The sequence below is a fragment of the Gopherus evgoodei genome, chromosome 4 (assembly GCF_007399415.2).
Source record: "Gopherus evgoodei ecotype Sinaloan lineage chromosome 4, rGopEvg1_v1.p, whole genome shotgun sequence".
Lineage (NCBI taxonomy): Eukaryota > Metazoa > Chordata > Testudines > Testudinidae > Gopherus > Gopherus evgoodei.
In genome coordinates, this window is record NC_044325.1 from 134,210,284 (window position 1) to 134,234,537 (window position 24,254).

Sequence of the window (24,254 nt, forward strand, 5' to 3'; positions counted from 1 at the left end):
TGCTGGATGGGTGGAAACAGGGAGAAGGGAGCCGATCTCTGCAGGTGTTGGACCTGCGCATGCGTCACTCCCATGGGGGTGGGACCGTTCTGCCCATCCAATCAGTGTGGACCTCTCTCTCAAGTGGCATTCTCAGCTGAAGTTGGAAGGCCCTTCCCTAGCACCGCTGGTGCCCCTGCCCCTCGTCTCCTAGCTTAACTCCGGCCAGTGACACCCAGCTTATTGCGAGAGCTGCATGAGGCCCAGCAGCCCTGCGCCTCCCACCCGTGGTGGGACCTGTCCAGTGCGCGATGGGGAGTCTCACGCTGGCCTGGTGCAGTCTCCTAGTGCTGCAGGGTGGGCCCATGTCTAGTTGGGCTGGGGGGGAGCACAGGGCTGGGATGGCAGGGGGCAGTGGATCAGGATTGAGGGGCACCAGCCAGGAGCCAGGGAAATGAGCACCGGCACTGCCCCTCTCTGCTCAGGACTACGTCACCAAGATGGCCCCGCCTCCACGCTGGGGCTGAGCACTGAGTCCGTGCATGGTTACAGCATCAGCCACGTGAAGAGGTCCTGGACATGGAGCCCCCGGAGCTGCCCCCCTGCCGGAGGGGCGTGACCAGCATCGTCGTGGTGCTCAAAGGCCAGTACTGGGCGGGGAGAGCCGGCATCCCTGGAGACAGGGTCGGCGCTTAGTCCTGTGGGGGTGTCCAGTGCTTCCCACCCCGTCAGTGCCAAGGGGCCACGGCTAAGGATCTGGGGAGGGAAAGAGAGGGAGCACAGGGGTCAGCTGGGGGCACTGGGCTGGGGCACCGGGCCTCATCTCCTCCCCCACTGTCTTCTCCCAGTAGCAGGCCCTGCCACTCCTGTGAGTCGGTCACCAGGAGCTGGGTGGGGAAGGGCTGGCCAGGCCCACAGCAGGGCTGCTTGCAGCATGAACGGGAGGCAGACAGGAAGGTCCTGCAGGCTGTGCCCTGAAGGGGAGGAGGCCCTGGGGTCTCACTCAGGCAGTCGCCCCTGGTCCTTGGGCCTGTGCTGCACGGGCAGAGTCCAGTTCAGGTCGAGCTGGGGGGTGGCCCCATTGCAAAGCCCCTAGCTGGCGCTCTAACGCCCCCTGCCCTCCCAACAGGCCTGAAGGAGAAGTGCGTGGACAGCCTGGTGTTCGAGACGCTCATCCCAAGCCCATGATGCAGCACTACATCAGCCTCCTGCTCAAGCACCGGCGCCTCATCCTCTCGGGGCCCAGTGGCACGGGCAAGACCTACCTGACCAACCGGCTGGCCGAGTACCTGGTGGAGCGCTCAGGCAGGGAGGTCACCGAGGGCATCGTCAACACCTTCAACATGCCAACAGTCGTCGTGCAAGGTGAAGGGCTCCGTGATGGTTTGCTGGGACCCGGATCCCCCTCCGCACTAACCCCAGGAGAGCCTGAGAACTCCAGACCCTGCTGTCCCAGCCCCGGGATCCCTCCAAGCTCTGCCTGTGCCCCTCAGTCCCAACCCACAGCCCCCTGCTGTCCCAGCCCCGGGATCCCCCCACCGCAGTTTTGCTGGTGCCCCTTATTCCTGACTCACAGCCCCCTGCTATCTCAGCCCTGGGATCCCCCCTATCTCTGCCTGGTGCCCCTCAGACCTGACCCAGAGCCCCCACTGTCCCAGCCCGAGCTCCCCCCACATTGTTCTATTGACACCCCATGCTCCTGAAACCCCTCGCCCTGCTGTGATGGGTGATTCACTCTTAGTGTTCCATTCCAGGACCTACAGCTGTACCTCTCCAACCTGGCCAATCAGATCGACCGGGAGACGGGCATCGGGACGTGCCATTGGTCATCCTCCTTGATGACCTCAGCGAGGCTGGCTCCATCAGCGAGCTTGTCAATGGAGCACTCACCTGCAAATACCACAAATGGTAAGAGCCCCCTTGCCGCATGCTGGCCCGCCCTCTGCTTGGTGTCGCACCAATGGCATCCAAGCCTCTGACCCTGATGCGCCCCCAGGTAGCGCCCTGTTCCCAGCACCGGGCACCGCTCCGGTAGGGGTGGGGCTGTTCGACCGAGCCGCAGCTCCCTGGGGATCGATAGCCCCTAGGCCCCCCAGGCCCGCTCCCCAACCCCTACACCCTGCGCTTTGTGGTGAGAGCCCAGCCCCCTGCTCTCACTGGGGGCATTGGAGGGGGGAATGGAGCATTGGGACCCCAGCCTGACCTCACCCAGGGCATTGGGAGGAGGAGGGATATGACACTTATGCTCTGTGGCTGCAGATCCCCCCTTGGAGCTTCCCCTGGTCTCCGGCCAGCCCCACCCCCTTGGACTCCACCCTGTGCATTACGCCGTCTGCCCCATGACATAGGGCTGGTCCAATGGGGCTCCCTGTGTCCTCCCAAGTGCACCAGCTGTGGGTCCCCTTGGCCAGGCCCCTCTCCCTCTCTCCGCAGACCTTGAGGGGAAACCATGGGACCCAAGCAGCTCCACTAGCACTGGGCCATGGCAGTCCCAGAGCCCAGCCCAGAAGGATGAGCTGGGGAGCCTCTTCCCCCTAGCCAGAGGACAAGCCAGGGCCAGTATCCTGCCCAAGTCCCCTGGTAGATCTCCTGGGTGGCAGGGAGGAGGCTGGGGACTGTTTTCTGGCCTCTCTCCCACAAGGTGGGGAGCAGCAAGCCAATCTCTCCTGTCTGAAGGGAGAGACAGTGAGATCGCTGCCCTTCCTCTCCCCTATGCAGCCCCAGTGGGTGACAACGTTAACCTCAAAGCAGGGGGCAGCTGTGGAGGGTTTCATGAGGCCCTGTCTGTGTGTCTCTCTCCCCAGCCCCTACATCATTGGGACGACCAACCAGCCCGTGAAGATGACCCCAAACCATGGCCTGCATCTCAGCTTCAGGTACTGGGGACCTCAGGGCCTGGGTGGGGGAAAGATCCATCTGTGGGTCCCCGCACGGCAGCTGGTCTCTCCTCTGCTTTTTGCCCTGGAGGCCCAGGCTGAGCTGGGCCCTGGACCAGACCCCTCCATCCCCGGAGGGTGCTGCTTCTGTGCCTGCCCAGCCTGGGATCCAGGGGCTTCCATGCTGGGGAAGCCATGACCTGCTGGGGATGTGGCACAGGCCCAATCCTGCTCCCGCTGGCCAGGGAAACAAATCCCCCCTCCCCCCCAAATCAACCCCAGTGGGAGGCTCTGGAAGTGCTTGAGGGTGCGTTGGGAGGCAGCATTTTAGGAGGCTTTAGGGTGTGCACTGCTGGGGTTGCAGTGCATGACATGGCTCCAGGAAGCTCTGGGGGTGCAGGGGGCACGGACTGATGCTTGGGGGTACAGTGCCCTGGGGATGCTGGAGCTGATACCAGGGGTAGGGTGCAGGGGGCGCTGGGGCTGGTGCCTGGAATACAATGCACAGGGAGCCGTGAGGGGGTGCAGGGAGCAATACCTGGGGGACAAGTGATGTGCAAGATGGTGATAGGGAAACCCCCCCTTTGACCCTACCTTACCCAAGGCCCCAGGCTTTTTGCTGAGAATAGAGTAAGAGTAGGCCCAAAAGCCTTTAGCTAAGAGCAAGAGTTTTAACTTTTGCTAAACTTGTTTTTCTGTACAAAGGGCATGCTGAGGCAGAAAGATGTGGTCAGGGCCCCAAAAAGAGGAACTAGAATTGGATAAAGGGGAACCAGAATATCTGTTAAGTTACAACAGCTGAGCCTGCTGTCAGGACTAAAGAAAAGGTGCTGGAACGGTCAAACCGCAGACTTGACTGGCAAAGACAATAACAGGAAAAAACATAGATGGAGAATAAATTGGTCAGCTTGCTTATCATCAGCATTATGTTCCGAATAAGGCAAATAACATGTATAACCAGCGTGCTATGTTTTGCGGTTTTAACCTTTTATAAGCTTGGTAAAATTTGTAAAGGCCAGAGGAGCCTTCCCTCTGCGTAGGGAACCGCTGTCTCCCTGTGTGCACACTTGTAATCAATAAAGAAAGCTTCAGGCTGTCTGATTCAAATTCAACTGTGTGGTCGATTTTCCACAACGGCGAGGGGGTGATTGTTTTGTCCGGATGTGCAGCGCTGAGCTCTCCCTGTCCCCCAGGATGCTGACGTTCTCCAACAACGTGGAGCCAGCCAATGGCTTCTTGGTCCGTTACCTGCGCCGGAAGCTGCTTGAGTCGGACAGCGACATCAATGCCAACAGGATGGAGCTGCTGCGGGTGCTGGATTGGGTGCCCAAGCTCTGGTACCACCTGCACACCTTCTGGAGAAGCACAGCACCTCAGACTTCCTCATTGGTGAGCAGAGTGGGAGCTGAGCCAGCAGGGCCTGGGCGGACACAGGAAGTGGAGCAGACCCGCTATTGCTCAGGGATTGGCTCTGCAGCTCCCCCAGCTGGCAGTTTCTCTGCCACTGGCCTTCCCACAGGGAAGGAGCCTGCAGGAGGGGGCAGGGCTAAATGCTTTGCCCCTTCTAGGCAATAATCAACTTCCATTGTCTGCTTACTGAGTCATTGGCAAACCTACCACGGACCTGGAAATGAGCCAAAGCCACCCCCCTGCACTGGTTATCTGTTGGCCAGGTTCCTGCAGTACAGCAGGAAGTACGCCTTCAGAAGGCGGGACTTCTGAGAGTCACATGGCAGAGTCAGAACACAGGAGCTCCACCTCCTGGTGAGGTGGGTGTGGTTTGGAGTCCAGTTAGGATGAATGGTAAATGGTGCTGATACTTGGGGTTTTTTGTTTTGTTTTGTTTTTTTTGAACTTCCTGGCTGTTTTTTCTTGAGAAATTTCCTTTTTTCCCCCAAACCAAACATTTTTGACCATTTTTTTTTTTTTTGTGGATGACATTTCATGTTGAATTTTTCGTCAGGATTGTTACCAAAAACCATAATTAAAATTACTCATCACCTGAAACCAAGTGTTTGAGGTGACTCAAAGATTCCAAGACCCATTTTTCAATTAGGATTTTGATAAAGATTTTGATTTAAAAAAAAAAAAAAAGTTCTGGGAAATATTTCAGAGCTCTGGGAAAGCAGCTCCATTTCTATCCCTGCCCAATCCTGGCACTCTTGGCGTTTGTGGGTGGATTTTTTGCCCTGTTTCCCCCAGCTCCACTCAGGAGCTTGCACTCTCTTATACAGCCAGCCTGCCAGGGTGTTTCCTGCGGAGGGGGATCTGGTTCCCTGCCATGGGTCCCTAATGGCCTCTCCTCTGCCAGTGTGCCATCCCAGGGGCAGCTGCATTTCAGTGCATGTCTCTCTGATTTATAAAGCCCTTGGGGTGAAAGATCCAAATTCCAGGGGATGTTTTCAGGGAGATGCTGCCCAGCAGTGCCAGATAACATTCCCAGTGCCACCATCCTGCTCCGTCCCCAATGGCCCCTGCCCCAGAGATAGCTGTGGCAAGCAGTTTGGGGGGTGCATCCAGTGCAGCCTTTGCAGGGGCAGACTGGCTACTTGGTCAGAGTGCTCAGCTCCAGGTGAGGGTTGGGAACAATCTCTGCCCAGGCTCCAGCGCTGTGTTTTCCATCACAGCCCTGCTGCGGTTGGGGCTGGGATCACGGCTGAGGCTGGTCCAAGTCCTTGTGGGGAGCATGCCTCCTCTGGGGAGGGGACAGGTGTTCCGGGTTGAGAACCTCATAGGGGCAGGGTTGAGGCACCTTCTGGGATCATGGTTCCCTTGTGGCTGTGCAGGCTGGGAGGAGCTGAGAGCTGGTAGCCAAAGGCTGGGGAGTTGCACGGCAGGTCCTAGAGGCCAAGTCGGGTGGGAGGGCTGTGTCTGCTCGGCTCACCTCAGTGGCCTCTCCTTGTTCCCTCCTCTCCTGTAGGCCCCTGCTTCTTCCTGTCCTGTCCCATCGGGATTGAGGATTTCCGGACCTGGTTCATCGACCTGTGGAATAACTCCATCATCCCCTACCTGCAGGAGGGGGCAAAGGATGGGATCAAGGTATCCGGCCGAAGCCTCTGCCTGCCAAGCATGGGCTGAACTGACCCAGGGCTCTAACACCCCAACCCTCGTGGGGGGCATCCAATCAGAAGAATGGCCCTGAGCCCTCTGCCCCACAGTCAGGAACATGACCCACAGCAGAGCTGGCAGGAGATGAGGAGGGCTGGGCTGGGCAGGGTCGGGATTGAGGGGAACCAGCAGAACTGGGTATTAAAAGGTTGTCCAATCTCTGCCTGCGCTAACCCTGACCTTTCAGTCCTTCCCTGTCCTGAGCCCCACTGTCCGTCAGTGGGACTGAGCTGCAGCTGCCCCTCTGGGGCAGTTGGGCCCCCGGTGCCATGAGCATTGAGCCCTGCACCCCCTCACCCAGTCTCTGCCCCCCTTTCAGGTCCATGGCCAGAAAGCAGCCTGGGAAGACCCCGTGGAGTGGGTCCGGGACACCCTGCCCTGGCCATCAGCACAGCAGGACCAGTCGAAGCTGTACCACCTGCCCCCACCCAGCGTGGGACCCCACACCATAGCCTCCCCCCCAGAGGAACGGACTGTCAAAGATACCACGCCCAGCTCCTTGGACTCCGACCCCCTGGTATGGGCCTCTTCCAGTAGGGGACACGAATGAGCATGTGAGAGATCAGAGCCTGCGAGATACGGGGAGGTCACAGAGGCAGTGGGGGGTAGGGCAGTGTAGTAATGGCTGGGTAGGGGGCCCTGGAGGAGAAGGGGGTTACTATGGGGAGGGTTGGTGGGGAGCACAGGGGCATCCCGGAGGCCAGCTGGCTGGTGGGGAGGTGAGTCCATCCTCCCAAGGTGTCTGTCCATACAGCGTCACAGAGAAACCGCCATCCAGGGGTGTCTCAGGCTGGAGCCGCTCCCCAGAGAGATTCCATTGAGCACGTGGCTGATAGCAGGGCCGCTCCATATAATGGGTGCCGGGGGGAGCAAGCCGAAACGCATGGCAGATGGTGGTGGCCCAGTACAAGCAGGCTGGTATCTGGCTTGGTCTGCAAACAGGCATCCCTTGTCAGCCCTGCAATGCACAATACACACCCCATCAGACTGAGAGAGAAGCATCTGTTACCCCCTGCCTGGTAAGAACCCACCCGCTCAGCACCCCTCCCGGGCTGACCGGCCTTACCTTCCAACCATAATTTTCAGTGTAGACACATAACTTCTTCAGTCTTTGCCTTACTCACATTTTGCAACGCTTATGAGGAGCAGCAGGCTACTGACTCTCAGTCATGACCTCATGTTGCCACCCTTTGGTGAACTCATGTGTGTCTACTTGTCCCCGGGGATCCCTATGAAAATCTGTGTACCCCGGTGCCAGTTGGCACCTAGAGGTTCCTGGGTTACAGAGCTCCAGCTGAAGGATGGGAATGTAGGGTGGGGACTCCGCAGGTCAGGAGTGGCGGGCTCTGGTAGAGCTGAGGGCTGGGGCAAGACTGGAGGACTGCACTGGCTGACGGTCAAGGGCGAGGTGGGGCTGTGGGTCAGGTGTGGGGGGCGTTGGCCGTACCCCGCTGCAGATGTGCCTGGCTGACCCACTCTTGGTGCTCTTGCCTCCTGTGCAGATGGCCATGTTGCTGAAGCTCCAGGAAGCAGCCAACTACATCGAATCCCCGGACCGAGAGTCCCTGGTGGATCCCAATCTGCAGCCGACGCCGTGAGGCCTTACCGCACCGGGGAGGGGAGCTCGCCGTCCTTGGCCGCCAGCTGGTTTTGCTTTTCATTTGGTCTCCTGGGAGTGTGCGGCTGGGGCTGGAAAGCGGCGGGGACGTGAAGCTCTGGCACATCCCCTTTGGGCATGGGGGCAGCGGGGCTCGGCCCCCAAGAGAGCGCAAGGCACCTGCCTCCCAGTCTGACTCTGGTTGTAGGAGAATCCTGGTTTCTCTTCTTGGTTTTTCTGTCTCTGTCGCAAACTCCTCGGGATTGGGGGCCGAATGCAGCCAACACAGACTCCCCGGCACCAACAGGCAGGCACCCGCATGGGGCGGGGACCCTGCGGGACCCCTCTCAGGGTGTGGCGGGGGGGGCAGGGAGGAGCATGCAGCCCCAGAGCAAGAGGATTTTTTTATTTTAATGAAATAATCTACGGGGCAAAGAGAAGAACAAATTCCTGATGAACCTGTCTGAGTCGCGCTGTCAGAGACCCACTGGCTTCCGCTGTCTCCCGTGCCAATCACCCTACAAACTCCAGTGCAAGCGAAGGCCTGGGAGGAGGCGGACACTCAGCTCTGTCTTTGTACGTCACTTATTTAATCTGCATGACCGTCATTTAAACCAGGACTTCCCAACAAACCCTGTTTTGGTTAGATTATTTCCCCCCGCCCCCACCTACCCATTTGATTTGGACAGAGTTCAGCTCTTCCTTTGTTCCTCTGGTTCTGATTAGTTCCTCCCCATTGCTGCGGCCCGAGGAGGGTCAGGCAGCCTCACATTGAGTCGATTCCTTTTTTCCATTTCCGTTGGACTCGTTTATTTTTGTAGCTGTTGTTTTTGTCTCCCCCCACCCCCAGTCACCTCGGTGATGAAATTGGTGCTGACTGGATGCTCTCCAGTAACTGATTTCCCCCCTCACAGCTCCTGTCAGACTCAACGTGGCTTCAGTTGGCAGCACGATGCTCACAAAGAAGCACAACTGGCTGGGGGGGGTTTCCCTCCCCACCCCCCACTTTGTGACACTCATCTTCCATAAGCACAAGATGCCCGTAGCCGGGGGCCAGGCCCTGACAGTGGGAGCTGAGAGACAGTGCTGCTGCGGCCCCTGGTGGCTGAAGTCCGAGGGAGTAGCCAGAGATGGTGACAATCTCCCACCAAGCCAGGAGAGCTGGTAGCGTCCGTCCCCCATGAGCGTCCCGGCTGGCTAGGGTAGAGAGTGACAGGACATTGAGACGAGGGTGCTGACAGAGAATGCCCTGCCTGTGACCATCTCCACACATGGTTAGTGCATGCAGAGCTCTTGCTCCATGTCCAGCATAGAGATCTCAGTAGCTGTTAGGTGGCATCTAGACAAAGGGTGGGCAGCATATGAGCCTCCCTCCTCCATGCACAGCAGCAAGGGAACCAGGGAATGAGCCCCTTCCACCTCCCCAGTCAGCGCCCTTGGAGAGCCCTTCCTCGTTTCCCTCCGGCCCCAGGCTGGGAGCGTTGGCGTAGGTCCATTCATGCGGTGGGTTCAGTACCGCTGGTGTGCATTACATTGCAGGGGTGTCTTGTCTCAAGAGTTCCAAGTTTGATTTGGATGGCACCATCCCACATCTGTCATTGATAGCTTTCTGGACATCAGAAGGCCATGAAATAGCCTGAGATAACAGCCTAGACATTCAGGCCAGAGGGAACCATTCTCATCTCTGCTCAGCACCTGCATAGCACAGGCTAGAGGACTCTCCCTGTCCCACTCCCCATTCTTGCATCTAGCCCACAGCTTGAGTGTGATGGCTTAGAAAGAGACACCCAGTCTTGATTTAAAGGCTCTAAGTTGTGGAGAATGTACCCTGGCCCTCGGTGACCATAGGACTTGGTGATGTGCAGACACGTTCTCTAGGCAACTACTCCCCCAGGGCCATTCATATATTCAGCCCAGGAGGCCAGTAACTTGTGGCCCGAGAGAATCTCAGCCCAGGGTGTGCTGTTTCCTAGCAATCGAGACAGACTAGCACTCGGGTTGAGTCTCTGGCAAGCGGCCTGTGGTCTTGCTTGAAATCAGCCTGAGTTGCTCAAGCTGAGCTGTGGGTGGAGGCACGTCCCTTCCCCGGAGCAGGAAGCTGCCAAGGGATCTCCCTTGCCAGGACCACACAGGAGCAGAAGCCCCTGTCTGGGAAGCTGCCCTGCCTCGTGCTGCGGACTGAATCTGTGCTGCTGTCTGCAAGCTGTGAAGAGCCAGGCAAGACCTGCAAAGAAATATGCAACTGTACAGCCAAAGAGGTGGCTGTGGAATGGGGGACGAACCCATGGTGCTGCAATGCTGCCTATTACCTCTGCCAACGGGGCAGCCTGGAGCGTATGAGGCAAGGGCACGTATTGACCAAATCATTGGGTACGTGGACTCCAACCCATGAGCACCAAACAAAGTCAATATGAGAAACCAGGGGGGGGCATGTTTAACCCCGTCTCTGCTGGTGCCTGCGGTGCTCCTGTCCTGCATAATATTCCACTGATGTGCGTTCAGGGACCGCCAAGGCCCGCATCTCCAGCGAGCAGGGAGGAAAGCCGAACTGGAAATGCAGTCCTGGCCCCACCACACTCCTGCTGTGGAAGCTGGGCTCCAACTAGCACCGACCCAGCTCCCCATGGGCTGGGATAGGTCGATCCGTGTCCGGCTCCATGACTTGGAGGGGTGCCTGCTGCTAACAGAGATGCATCCCTGGCCTCTGCCCACTGTGCTCGGGTTTGACGTCACTGCCGTCCATGAGCTGGGTCTCATGAGCGTCTGTAAGCAGGCAGTTCTCGACCAGGTCTCTCAGCCTCCAAGGGCCTGTTGGAGCCAAGGACCCTGCTTATGCTTCCGGGGATCCAGAGAACCTCACCCAGGGATTCCTGCTGCCAACCAAAGCTCATGGTTGGATTCAAGTGGATCATGTAGAGAGAGACTCAGTCATGATTTCAAGGCTCCACATGATGGAGAATCCACCCCGTCCCTACGTGACCGTGGATATAACTTACAAATACGTCCTCTAGGCAAACTCCTGGTCCTATCGCACCTGGTGCCATCCACAGCCAGAGCTGCTGCGCCAGCCTTGTCTCTGAGAGATCTGATCCCATGGGCCAGCCCTGCCCAGGTGCCTACGCTGTCCCATGCAGCTTGCCGCCTGCTGGGGAGGTGGCTATAGGCACACGTGTGTGAACAACGCACGAGTGGGGAGAGAGCAATAGCTCCAATCTTGGCTCTCCCTATCCTGCAGCCTGTTGCGTTGAGTTCACCCTGGTGGCGATGGAGGGCGGAGGTGGGAGTAGCGGAACCAGTGCCCATGCTGGTGGTTACTGGAGCTGTGGATGGTCAAATGCAGAAGCACTGGCATCTTGGTGGGAGGGCAGGGCAGTGGGCTTGATGAGCAGCCCGCAGCGGGGAGCAAGGGTGAACTTCGCTGCTAGTGCGTGGGGCGTCTCTGGCAGGAGGCAGATGCTGCTGTCTTTCTGCTTGCTTTGCTAGAGACGACACAAAGAAACACCGTCCTGCCTTTCTCAGTCGTGTGCTATCTTGGGGTGCAGGGCTTGGGGGTTTGGCACATGGCGCCTCTGGGTATGACCGAGGCCTGTGCACAGAATCTCTCTCTGTATGACTCTCCGGGGGCTTAAAACCACCCAAGAGGCCTTTTACTGTAAGGAAAATCTGGCCTGGTGCATTTCCACGCTCTTCCCACCCCACCCGAAGCTGTGTGTGTGTAGGTGCGGGGGGGCGTTCCCACTGAAATGTACTGTGACCTCCCAAGGCAGACCCTTGGACTGGCGCTGCCAGGGATTTGCAGCAATGTCGTATGCGATCTAAGGTGCTCGCTTCGCTCTGTGTGTGTAATCGGGACACGTGCACCCTGTCAATGTAACCCAATACGTGGGGGTGCCTGCAACACTGGGAACTTGGGGGAGAGGAGGAGGATAGGTTTGGCTGTAGCAGAAGTTCATTGGCTGGTTTAATGTGCACAATCCCGTGGGGCTGGTTTGCTATTTGGTATGAGCTTACCTTACGCAGATCTGTGATGATTGGGCCAGCACTCAGCAGGGAATCGGTTCCAGCTGCCATGGCCGCCATTACGGAAGAGGTGAAGCGACACAAATGGACAACAGATGATGTCCATGGCTCGTAACAATGGAGGTAGAATCCGGTGCAGACAGAGATGGGACACACCAGCCTTTTCTCATTAGTTTATCCTGCAGACTCTAGTCTCCAGGGCTTGTGGTCTGTGATCTAAACGACTAAGCAAGCATGACCCAGCCACCTCTGCCCCAGGACAATTATTCTAAAAGATCCCTCTTACTGCTGAGAAATTTTTTGCTCAAACTCCCATTGTCCCAACACACATGATTCCTCTTCCATCAGCGCCTTTCCAAGAGTTGCGGGCAATTAGCAGTCCCTCACTGTCTCTTAGTCACTGCTAGCAACGCTATTAATACTGAGTTCTCTTCGTTCTTCCCCTACTGTCATTTCTCCAGCTCTTATCCTCACCGGAGCTCATCTCTCAATTCCCTTTGCTTTGGTATTAACAACCGATGTTATAGGAGCAGCCAGCGAGCCCATTCAGGACTGGGGCCTGGGTGTGCTGCACAAACTCTCAGCTAGACAAGGTCAAGAGCTTCAAAGATATTTTGGTGCTGACTCCTGTGGTTTCGGGTCATGGTCGAAGAAAAATCATTGGCATTTCAGGCAAAGATGAGCTCAACACCAAACCCAGATCCCACCCCCACCCCCCACACACACGTTTGGAGCAGAGCTGGATTCACACTGGGAAGCGGGCCCTGTCCCAAAAGGAGGTTGCCGTATTTCTGGTTTTCAGTGTTTGGCAGAACAGATAGGGTGACCAGACAGCAAGTGTAAAAAATCAGGATGGAGAGTGGGGGGTAATAGGTGCCTATATAAAAAAAGGCCCCCAAAACTGGGACTGTCCCTATAAAATTGGGACATCTGGTCACCCTAATTCCACTTGGCCTGGGTAATGAAATCCCCACTGGAATCCAGTGATCCCACTCGGAGGTTTCTTTTACTCTCCTTGTGGCTTCCGTTTGGAGACATGGGTTTGAAGGCTTCAGCAGACTGTTGCTCCTGGGGGGACTTTCCCAGGTATGTAGGCACCTCACCCCCATTTCATTTCAGTGGGCGTGAGGCACTTGAATCTCTTTTGAGGATCCAGGCCCTAGGCCTTAATTTCTTGCCCAACAGCATCCATTATTTCACCCTCCTCACCGTGGCCAGGCGTCCTTGTGAGTGCACCGGCACTGGGCTGGGTATGGCCCAGTTGGGTGTCCGGGACCCAGCTGCATTCTGTAGGCTTTGAATCAACCTTGGCTTCTAGCTCCTGATTCCAGGTTTGTGCCCATTCCTGGCGAGGGAGGAAGAGCAGAGTAGCGTATTAAACCAGCCAAGCCCCCAGGGGCAGGAACGCAGCAAGCTGCATGGCACAGGCGACGTCTCTACAGGGTGAGCCCTGGTCCTCGTCTGTCCGCTCTGTATCACGGCACATCCCCGCTGCGCCCTTCTCTAGCTCCGGATGAGCCGGGCGCTTTGCACAGTGATTTACCCACCGTGTGCTGGGCTCGACACGGGCGTTTTCTCTCATTTGCCTTTTCTGTTCACGCTGTAGGATAAGGACACTCTGTAAATAGCGCTGTACCCGGAGGCCCCGGGTGAGTTGGATGGGGCCCATTCCCACCTGTCTGTCCCTTTTTGTACTGTGTGTGAATAACTGTGCTGTGCTGACTCATGTTTCTGATTGTGTAAGACACCAGCCCAGCAATCGCTATAGGGCAGTAGCAAGAACTGGGGGACATGAGCCCTGCCCCATCAGCCTGGGACTGCCCCCCACCTGCCCCCTTGCATGGGCTGCAGGAACAGCAGTGCTAGAGAGGGCAGCACGGGACAGGAGGGCTTCTGGGGCCTGATGCTGAGAGCTTGTGGGGGGTGGGGTGAGAGGCCTGTTTCTAACAGGCTACGACTGGGCGTTTAAAAGGAGCCAAGGGCATGAGACCCCCAGCTCCCCTTGGACCGCATCTGGGTGCCTCACTCCCGGAGCCCTTGGCTGTTGCCTGAAGTTTGGCTCTGTCCCTAGGAGCAGCCCTTGTCCATCCAGTATGGGGAGACCCACCCAGAGTTGGAAGCAGCTCTTTCCTCTGTCCCTGCCTCCCCCGCAAGCTCTGGTTTCCATTCCCAATTCAAGTGAGGTTCCCCTGCCTTCCCCCCCCCCCACCAGGCACCCCATAAGCAAGGGAGCTCAGCGCTCAGTGTAGGGAGAGTAATGGGGTGCTGCCAGCTCATACCTGCTGGGTGAGGCCCCGAAGGCCTGAGCTGACCATCTGGAGGGAGGATTTTAAAGAAACAGGCTCAAGTCCCCACTTTTACTGGGGAGGGGGGGGGAGACATGGCTGACTTTAGTGGTGTTACTCCTGATTTACACCAGAGGGAGTGAGGGGGAATCGGGCCTGTAGGGTGATAGTATATATGATTAGCCTCAGCAAGGAGGGATGCAAGGCTGGAGATGCCAAAGTGCTAATTACATTTTACTGGCCAGCTCCTCAGCTGCTGCAGATCAGCAGATGTGGACTTCAGTGGAGTTCTGCCCTTTTACACCAGCTGAGGAGTGGGCCCTACATATGGACGGGATAGGGGAGAGAGGACACCTGTGAGAGCAAGCAAACAGCCTGGGGCCCAATGCTCCAGCCCTGCAGAGAGGGGCTCAGTGCAGGCTGCCTCCTTTAGCAAATGCAGGGCCTGCGGGGGGGCAGAGGGGCGGGAATGTGGGGCCAGCCTTTGAAGCTGTCCTAACTTCAGCCCCTGCTTTGCAAAAAAAAAAAAAAAAAAAAATTGTGGGAATTCCACCCATCAGTCCATGAGCAAGCCAAAGGGAGACGGTGGCTGGTTCCTCCGGGCTCTGCCTGCAGCGTTGGTGCTAAGATACCCAGGGCCTTGATGCCCATGGAAGGCGGAGTGAGGCTGTTGGAAAAGCTGACAATTGCACTAATTCATCCAACCATTGGCCAACCTAACCTCCCTTCCCCACCTCCCCTGTCAAAGACATTGATTAATCCTTTCTGCCTCCACCCCGCCCCCCCCGAGCCTGGGCTGCACTCCATCAGGGGATGGAGTTAGGATTCCTCCAAAATCTTGTGTCCCCTTGGCCCATTAGCGACTGCTGCCGGTGGCCCAGAACGTACGAGTTTAACTTTTTTCTATTAAAACAAATCAACCTTTTTTTTTGAATAAAAAAAACCTGAAATGGATGAATTCCTGTTTTAGAGTGTGTAATTGATGAGGTTCTGTGTTTCTTAACTGCATGGTATTCTGCTGAGGGGGTTTTATAGCACTTTTTAAATTTCTCTTAAGACTTTGGTCCAAATTTCTACTGCTTTCTCTCTGCTGTCTGTCTTTGCTTTCTCCTTTCCTTCTCAAAGAGATTCTTTGTAGACTTGCTCCATTTTATACCTGATGTGACACGACAAAAAGTCGCGAGTCAGACATTGTACATAGCTGCGGAAACAATCATGGGACACCAACACGAGCTGGACTGTTTCCAAGATGAATCGTTTTTACTTAAGTTTAAAAATTGTAAAAAGAAGAAGAAGAAGCCAGAGACAGGCTTTTAAAATACTACTACTAATAATAAAGACATAGAGCAAAATACAACCTTCCACCTACTCATCTCTTGCTGCCCAAGCCAGTCACACCAAATGGCATGTCTCCTCTGGGGTCATCTGTCTAACACCTTAGAAGTTCAATAAATTTATCTCCTATACTATTTGTCTGTTGGTCCTATTTATCCCAGGAAGGGGATGGAGGGGCTGCCTCTAAGCCCCACCCCTACCGCTTGATCTAGAAGGTTGATACTGACTCCCTTGCTAATTACTGTCATATTGTAATGGGTAGGGAACTTAAGCCAGAGAACACTGCCCTCTACTGCATAGAATCAGAGCTGTTCAACTGTGTGTCAAGCTGGGATGCATAAACACGAATCTCAAGCAGGAGCAGAGAGGTTCTTCTTCGAGTGCTTGCTCATATCCATTCCAGTTAGGTGTGCGCGCGCTGCGTGCACGTTCGTTGGAGATTTTTACCCTAGCAACACTCGGTGGGCCGGCAGGGCGCCCCCTGGAGTGGTGCCGCTATGGCGGCGGATCTATACCCCTGCCAGCCCCTCCGCTCCTCAGTTCCTTCTTACTGCCCGTGTCGGTCATTGGAACAGTGGAGCGCAGCTTAGCTGATCTCCACCTCCCTAGCTAGTTGCTCGTTTATATAGTTATTGTGTACATAGTTCGTTTTCTATAGTTCTAGTTAGCATTTATATTAGTAGTTCTTATGGTAGTTGTGTGTATAGTTAAAGAGGATCGGGGGCTAGCCCCTTCTCCTCCCCCGATACTGGGGCCCATGCCCAGTTCACCAGGTTTCAAACCCTGCGCGGCCTGTCATCGGCCGATGCCCACAGGAGACCCGCACGACTCCTGTTTAAAGTGCCTGGGTGAATCCCACCTTGCAGACAAGTGCCAAATCTGCAAGGCTTTCAAGCCCCGGACAAAGAAAGAGCAGGACATTCGCCTGAAGCAACTTTTGATGGAGGCAGCTCTAACTCCTCCATCCTAGGCACCGACTCCGGCACCGGGGACAAGTGCATCCTCCGTACCGGAGCGCACGGTTCCAGTAAAGGCTCCTCGGCACCAGCCTTCACCGTCTCAACTTTCTGGCCGGCACTGATCCCTCTCCCCGAGGAGCAAGAGGCACTTGTGGCACCTGTATCTATGCCGCAGTCGGAGCGTGCATCTAAGGCGGACCGCCCGGCACCGTCAACTGCCGCAGCACCACTTGCCTCCGCACCGTTGATTCCGGTCTCACAGGAGCCATCGAGTCTGGTGCCTACCAGCTCCCCGGCGCACGCTGTGGTTGAGGTCATCGTGCCCTCCACACCAGAGACCTTCTCCACGGCTTGGGAACTAATTGCTTTGATGGAGCCTGAGCTGCCCCAACCCCCGGTGGGGGTTGTTCAGTCATTGGGCAAGCCCGCCATGATGAGGCCATCTTTGCCGGGCACTATGGAATACCGCCGGTCCCGATCCACGTCCCACAGACACTCTCGGTCCCGCCATCGCTCCCGATCCCGGCACCGCTCACAGTCCCGGTACCGCTCTCCATCCCAGTACTGGTTGTACTTGCGGCACCGCTCGAGATCCCAGTCTCCATTGCGGTACTCTCAGCACCGGTCCAGATCTCGGCACCGGTTGACCTCCCGGCATCGCGCTGGTCGCAGGTCCCGGTCCTGCTCCCGGCACCACTATGACTCCCTGTACTGTTCGCTGGTACCACGCAGACAAGAGTCCAATGGACAGAGAGACCTAGTCCAATCCACTTCAGCTCCTCCGTGGCCTTCGCGTCATCCATCCGTGTCCTCCCATGCGGACAGTGCCTCCTACGGGGATTTGGATATGCATGCCCATGGCCTGGACCACGGACCTCATCAGTGGTCCTTTTGGACACCTTGGGCTTATCATTAAGCCCAAGGTGAACCGACTGGCCCATCACGCTCCGGTTACTCAGAGCACCGTGTGCCCGAGGCCACCGTCAGCAGACCTCCCCCCACTGGCACAGAGGAAACCAGTGCACACGCACTGGACCCGCATGATCTTCTGGAGACGGAGGTCCCCCCGGACCAGGCATCAGTGCAGGACCCACTCGTCCCGGGGCTGTCATCCTCCTCTTCCCTGGATGAGGCAGTAGCGGGGACATCATCATCGGGGCCACCTCCGATTGACCTCCGGTCACACCAGGACCTTCTGCGGCGTGTCGCCCAGAATATCAACCTTCCGGTAGAGGAGGTTCCAGAGGTGGAGGACCCGGTGATTAGCATCTTATCCGCAGAGACACCAACCAGAGTGGCTCTCCCTTTCATCCATTCGATCCAGGCTAGAGCAGACACTATCTGGCAATCCCCGGCTTCCATCCCACCCACAGCCAAGGGGGTCGAACGGAAATACATGGTGCCTTCCAAGGGATATGAGTACCTCTATGTGCACCCCGCTTCCTGTTCATTGGTGGTACAGTCCATCAACAAACGGGGGCGCCACGGCCAGCAAGCCCCCACACCTAAATCTAGGGAGGCCAGGCGCATGGATTTGTTGGGATGGAAAATCTATTCCGCGGGAGGCCGCCAACTCTGCGTGGTGAACCAACAAGCCCTCCTGAGCAAATACAATTACAATACCTGGGATGCGATCGGGAAGTTTACCGAGTTGGTTCCGCAGGATTCCCGCCAGGAATTTGCAGCACTCCTGGAGGAGGGGAAGAGGGTCACGAGGACCTCCTTACAAGCCTCGCTAGATGCCGCCTATTCGGCGGCTAGAACTGTCGCCTCTGTCATAGCCATGCACCGTATATCATGGTTGCAAGTGTCCGGCCTGCCACCTGAGCTGCAACATACCATACAAGACTTGCCGTTTGATGGACGAGGCTTGTTCTCGCAAAAGACGGACCCCAGACTGCAGAGTCTAAAGGACAACCGCGTAATTATGCGTTCGTTGGGAATGCATACGCCTCAGACTCAGACAGTCATTCCGCTCCCAACCTCAGCACCCTTACCCCCCGCCTCAGCCAAGACAAGACTTTGCCAGAAGACGAAGTCGTACCAATTGCAGACGTCAGTCTGGACCTCAAGGGGGTAACAATTCCGGTCCCACCAAACCAACACCGGGACCCAAATCAAACTTTTGAGGGTGCACCCGAGAGCAGTGTACCAATTGCCTCCCCGGATCTCTTTCAGTTCTACAACCGCCTTTCTCCGTTCCTCCCTGCGTGGTCCCAATTGACTTCAGATCGTTGGGGCCTACGTACGGTGGAGCTTGGATACCATCTTCAGTTTGTTTCACCCCCTCCCTCCCACCCCCCCTCATTCCTCTTCAGGGACCCCTCTCACGAGCAACTCCTTATCCAGGAGATCCGCAAGCTCCTCTCAATCGGAGCTATAGAGGAGGTACCGGAGGAGTTAAGGGGCAAGGGGTTTTATTCCCGATATTTCCTAATTCACAAGGCGAAAGGGGGCCTCCGGCCTATCCTAGACCTGCGAGGGCTGAACAAATTCATCAAAAAGTTCAAGTTCCACATGGTATCCCTGGGAACCATCATTCCTTCCCTGGATCCCAGAGATTGGTATGCCGCTCTCGACATGAAGGATGCATATTTCCACATTGCAATTTATCTCCCGCACAGGCGGTATCTGCGCTTTGTGGTAAATCATCGACACTACCTGTTTACTGTCCTCCCCTTTGGCCTCTCCTCGGCCCCTCGTGTCTTCACGAAGTGTATGGCAGTCATCGCAGCTTCCCTCCGTCGTCGTCGAATACACGTCTTCCCTTACCTCGACGACTGGCTTATCTGAGGGGCCTCCGAGGCACAAGTCATCAGCCATGTGACCATTATCAAGGACCTGTTTATGCATCTAGGCCTGATCATCAGTTTAGACAAGTCCACTCTGGTGCCTACGCAGAGGATAGAGTTTATCGGGGCAATGCTGGACTCCAACCTTGCAACGGCCAGTTTACCCCCACACCGGTTTCAGGCCATAGTCTCCCTTGTACAAAGTCTTCAGAGTTTTCCAACAACCTCTGCTCGCACTTGCCTTGGTCTCCTCGGTCACATGGCTGCATGCACATTCGTCACAAAGCACGCCAGACTGCGAATGTGTCCTCTACAAATCTGGCTCGCCTCCGTCTATCGGCCGGGCAGAGATGCCATAGACATCATTCTGACAGTTCCGCCGAGTGTTCTCGGCTCCCTCGACTAGTGGCGAACGTCATCCCGGGTGTGTGCAGGTCTGCCGTTCCATCCTCCCCAGCCCTCCACATCCCTAACAATGGACGTGTCCTCCCTGGACTGGGGTGCTCACCTAGGGCACCTGCGCACCGAAGGCCTTTGGTCGTCCCAGGAGTTGATGCTATACATCAATGTCCAAGAGCTGAGAGCAGTCCGGCTGGCATGCCAAGCGTTCCAGCGCCATCTGCAGGGCCATTGTGTTGCAGTATTCATGGACAACACAACGGCCATGTATTACATAAACAGGGAGGGACACAGTCCTCTCCCTTGTGTCAGGAAGCGATCCAACTGTGGGACTTCTACATAGCCCACTCTATAGACCTAGTAGTCTCCTTCCTCCCAGGAGTCCGGAACACGGTCGCAGATCATCTGAGCAGGTCCTTCCTGTCGCACGAGTGGTCCATCCGTCCGGACATTCTCCATTCGGTTTTCCGGAGGTGGGGCTTTCCCCACATAGACCTGTTTGCCTTCAGAGTGAACAGGAAATGCCAGGTGTTCTGCTCCCTACAAGGTTGCTCCTCGGGCTCTCTGTTGGACGCATTCCTCGGTGGACGGGCCACCTCTGTTATGCCTTCCCACCATTTCCTCTCGTCCACCGAGTTCTACTCAAGCTCTGCAGGGACAAAGCCCGCCTTATCTTGATCGCTCCGGCTTGGCCGAGGCAGCATTGGTACACCATGCTGCTCGACCTGTCTCTGTCAGACCCGATTCCCCTGCCACTCTGCCCGGACCTGATCACGCAGGACTTTGGCAGGCTGCACCACCCGGACCTGCAGTCCCTTAATCTGACAGCATGGCTGCTGGCTGGTTGAGCCAATCGGAGTTGCGTTGTTCCACCGCAGTGCAACAGGTGCTGCTGGGAAGCAGAAAGCCCTCCACGCAATCAACATACGTCGCTAAATGGAAGCGCTTCTGTCACTGGTGCGCCCAGCAAGACCTTTCTCCGCAATCTGTATTAGTCCCCACTATCTTGGACTATTTATGGTCTCTCAAAGAGCAAGGTCTAGCGATCTCTTCTCTAAGAGTGCATCTTGCAGCTATTTCCACCTTCCATCCTGGGGAGGCTGGCAGTTCCTTTTTTTCCCACCCTATAGTTTCCAGATTCCTCAAGGGCTTGGAGCGACTCTACCCCCAGGTCAAATGCCCAACCCCTACCTGGGACCTGAACCAGGCTCATGGGGCCCCCCTTTGAGCCTTTAGCTACATGCTCGCTGCTGTACCTGTCCTGGAAGACACCATTCCTAGTCGCTGTCACGTCGGCTAGTCAAGTCTCAGAACTTCGAGCATTGACTGTGGATCCTCCATATACGGTGTTCCATAAGGACAAGGTACACTCAGCGTTCCTCCCTATGGTCATCTCTGCCTTTCATGTTAATCAGGACATCTTCCTGCCAGTCTTTTTTCCAAAGCTGCACTCATCGTGATGGGAACAGCAGCTGCGTACTCTGGATGTCCGCAGGGCTCTCGCCTTTTACATCGAGAGGACCAAACCCTTCCGGCTTTCACCTCAGCTATTTGTAGCGGTGGCAGAACGTATGAAGGGCATGGCAATCTCTTCCCAATGTATTGCATCTTGGGTGACATCCTGTATTCGGGTATGCTATGACTTGGCTCACGTTCCGACTGGCCATCTCACCACCCACTCTACTCGGGCTCAAGCCTCTTCTGCCGCGTTCTTGGCCCATGTTCCCATACAGGAAATCTGCCGCGCGGCCACCTGGTCTTCCATCCAAACCTTTGCATCGCACTATGCATTGGTCCAGCAGTCCAGAGACAATGCCGCCTTCAGCTTGGCGGTCGTACATTCCACAGTGTCTCTCTCTGACCCCACCGCCTAGGTAAGGCTTGGGAATCACCTATCTGGAATGGATATGAGCAAGCTCTCGAAGAAGAAAAGACGGTTACTCACCTTTGTAACTGTTGTTCTTTGAGATGTGTTGCTCATATCCATTCCACACCCGCCCTCCTTCCCCACTGTCAGAGTAGCCGGCAAGAAGGAACTGAGGAGCGGATGGGCCGGCAGGGGTATATATCAGGCGCCATAGCGGCGCCTCTCCAAGGGGCGCCCTGCAGGCCCACCGAGTGTTGCTAGGGTAAAAATCTCCGAACGTGCATGCGGCACGCACATACCTAATTGGAATGGATATGAGCAACACATCTTGAAGAACAACAGTTACAAAGGTGAGTAACCGTCTTTTATTTTCTCTCTGCATTTGGCACTGGTGCGACCACTGCTGGGATCCTGTGTCCAGTTCTGGTGCCCACAATTCCAGGAGGATGTTGATGAATTGGAGAGGATGCAGAGAAGAGCCCTAAGAATGATTGGAAAACCTGCCTGAGAGTGATAGACTGAAAAAGCTCTATTTATTTAGTTCACACACACACACACACACACACACACACACACACACACACACACACACACACACACACACACACACACACACACACGATTAAAGGGTCACTTGATTACAAGCCGTATCTACATGGGGAACAAATATTTAATAATGGGCTCTTCAGTCTAGCAGAGGAAGATATAACACCATCCAATGGCTGGGAGTTGAAACTAGACAGTTTCAGACAGGAAATAAGGTGTAATTTTTTTAACAGAGCAATTAAGCACTGGAACAATTTGCCAAGGGCTGTGGTGGATTCTCCATCACTGACCATTTTTAAATAAAGATGAGATTTTGTCTAAAAGATCTGCTCTGGGAATTATTGTGGGGCTGTTCTTCAGCCTGGGTTATGCAGGAGGTCAGACTAGATCAGTGGTTCTTGGCTCACAAAGTGTTACCTGGGCGGCAGGTTGAAGCTGGCAGCACTGCTGTAGGAATAAAGGCCACTGCTTGGCAATATCCCTTGACACCCTATTTTTAATGTTAGCCTGTTTGTGTTTATTGGTGCATTTTTCCACAAGAGGAAGGTGTGTATGTGAATGGAAGTAGAGCCCTGTGCTCCGTGACCAGCTGGCTGCTATTTTGGGGGCTAGGCTGCCCCACCTTGTGGCTAAAGGCACCACCAAAGTTATAAGCCCCAGCACTGCTCAGGCTAAGGGAGATTCCCCATGCGTTCCACCCATCGTGTCCTGGGTTTGAATCCTGACAACGAGCAGTGAGCCAGGAGGGCCGTGATCTGTGGCCTACATGATGATGTGTGGTCCTGGAATTGTCACGGCTCATTGCACCCGGTGCCGCTGCAAGGGGCACCCTGGAGGCAGACATTGGTCATTGCTTTTGGTGTAATTCTGCAGCTGCTCAGCCAGTCATATGACTCATGCCTTAAGGACTCTTCCAAAATTATATTGGGAAATCCCAGGAGCCTGAGAGCCCATATGGTCAACTGGGCCCACCCTCACTTAATGACCGGGATTCCACCATTGATAGTTCTCATGTAGAGCCGCATGTGTCTAAGTACCCTTTCCTCCGAGGCTCTCCAAGCCCCTTGCAAACATCCATAGTCCCAGCCAGCTTGTTCCAGAGGCAGGTAAACAGCCCTGTGAAACCCCACATACCCAGAAACCTTTGCATGGGATATGGCTGAACGGTCGGCCGGATTCCGTTGCTTAGAAGCTCGGAGCTCAGTGAAATGCAGCCTGGGATGGTGTTAACCAGAGAGAACTCAGCTGCATACAACTGCCTTTTGATGGGCTGCACATGCATCTCATCACGCATGGTAGTTTGCAGCCTTCCTATTGGGAATCTCGGTTTCCAAGGGGGTTGGGAGATGGCTTCCAGCCTCGCTGAGTGTGTTCATGCTCTCTGGCCGAGTAGGCCAAACACCGCCATCAATAGCCCCCCAGGAAATGATGGCAAATTACTGCCCTAATCGTTAGGTAACTAACCCAGCCAGCTCTATCCTGCTGTCAGTGACCTTGAAGATCTCACCCCCAGCTATATGCTGACTTTGGTTTCTCACCAGTCAATATTCATCTCGCTGGTCGATACATTTGGATTCTTACAGAAAGCAATCTCTGTTCCTTTGCTACATGCGGAGAGCGGAGACGTGCCGGGATCGAGCACCCACGGGGATGGTGGCAGACAGATGGGACTCACCATTGTAGACAATGAAAACAACAGGGGAAGGTAGGAAGCAAGAATGGAGTTCCTCAAACTCCATTTGAGCCAGGACAACGAAAGCGAAAAGTGCCCTGAGGGTTTTAATAACCCCAGGTGAGCAGGATCTGAGCATCAGAGAATCACAGAAGATTAGGGTTGGAAGGGACCGCAGCAGGTCATCTAGCCCTTCCCCCTGCTCAAAGCAGGACCAATCCCCAACTAATTATGTCACACCTGCAGCAGCCCAGCCCCATGCTCAGCACCAAGCATACTCAGGGTGCATCTACACTGCAATCAGAGGTGTGAGTCCAATTCCTGATCTGCCTGTGGCCAGTCCCATGATCACAAGCAGCCCCTACCTAGCATGGTAGTTTCATAAGTGTTGGCAACTCAGGCCGCCTACAAACAGTGGTGAGCCTCACCCTGAGTGTGTGCCATGCCCTGTCAGGGAGCTGCTGCAAGCCAAGTGGGTGAGACCTGTGGTGGGGCACACCCTGCCCAGATGCAGGTTGGAGGGGTGACTTGGCTGCACAGGCTGGCAGTTGTCTCTCCCGTGCCCTTTGGTAAAGACCTGGTTTATCTCCTAAACCCTGTGAGGACACAGCCCTGCAGGCAGGATCCCTAGTTAGAACCCAGGCAAATAGTTCAATTATGGTGCAACATGCAACGAAATCCCTGTGTCACAACCTCTTTCCCTCCATCCCCATGCCCACACAGCCTAGCCAGGAAGGGGGCAAATGGAAAGATGGGCCCCCTGGTTAGGGCACCGACTTGGGAGAACTAGGTTCAAGTCCCTGCTCTGTCACAGACTCC

General features: G+C 55.7%; 1 protein-coding gene across 1 annotated transcript in view; it reads left to right on the forward strand.

The window, feature by feature from the left end:
* NAV1 (neuron navigator 1) overlaps positions 1-11,255 on the forward strand; it is a 287,493-nt gene extending 276,238 nt beyond the window's left edge. Inside the window, 14 exon segments of the mRNA XM_030561175.1 lie at positions 465-480; positions 483-548; positions 551-622; positions 1,109-1,150; positions 1,153-1,325; positions 1,327-1,344; positions 1,734-1,788; positions 1,791-1,887; positions 2,784-2,855; positions 4,049-4,209; positions 4,212-4,244; positions 5,776-5,894; positions 6,283-6,480; positions 7,466-11,255. Of these exon segments, the coding sequence (XP_030417035.1) occupies positions 465-480; positions 483-548; positions 551-622; positions 1,109-1,150; positions 1,153-1,325; positions 1,327-1,344; positions 1,734-1,788; positions 1,791-1,887; positions 2,784-2,855; positions 4,049-4,209; positions 4,212-4,244; positions 5,776-5,894; positions 6,283-6,480; positions 7,466-7,561 (1,218 nt within the window). The 3' untranslated portion in view covers positions 7,562-11,255.
* The last annotated feature ends 12,999 nt before the right edge of the window (positions 11,256-24,254 follow it).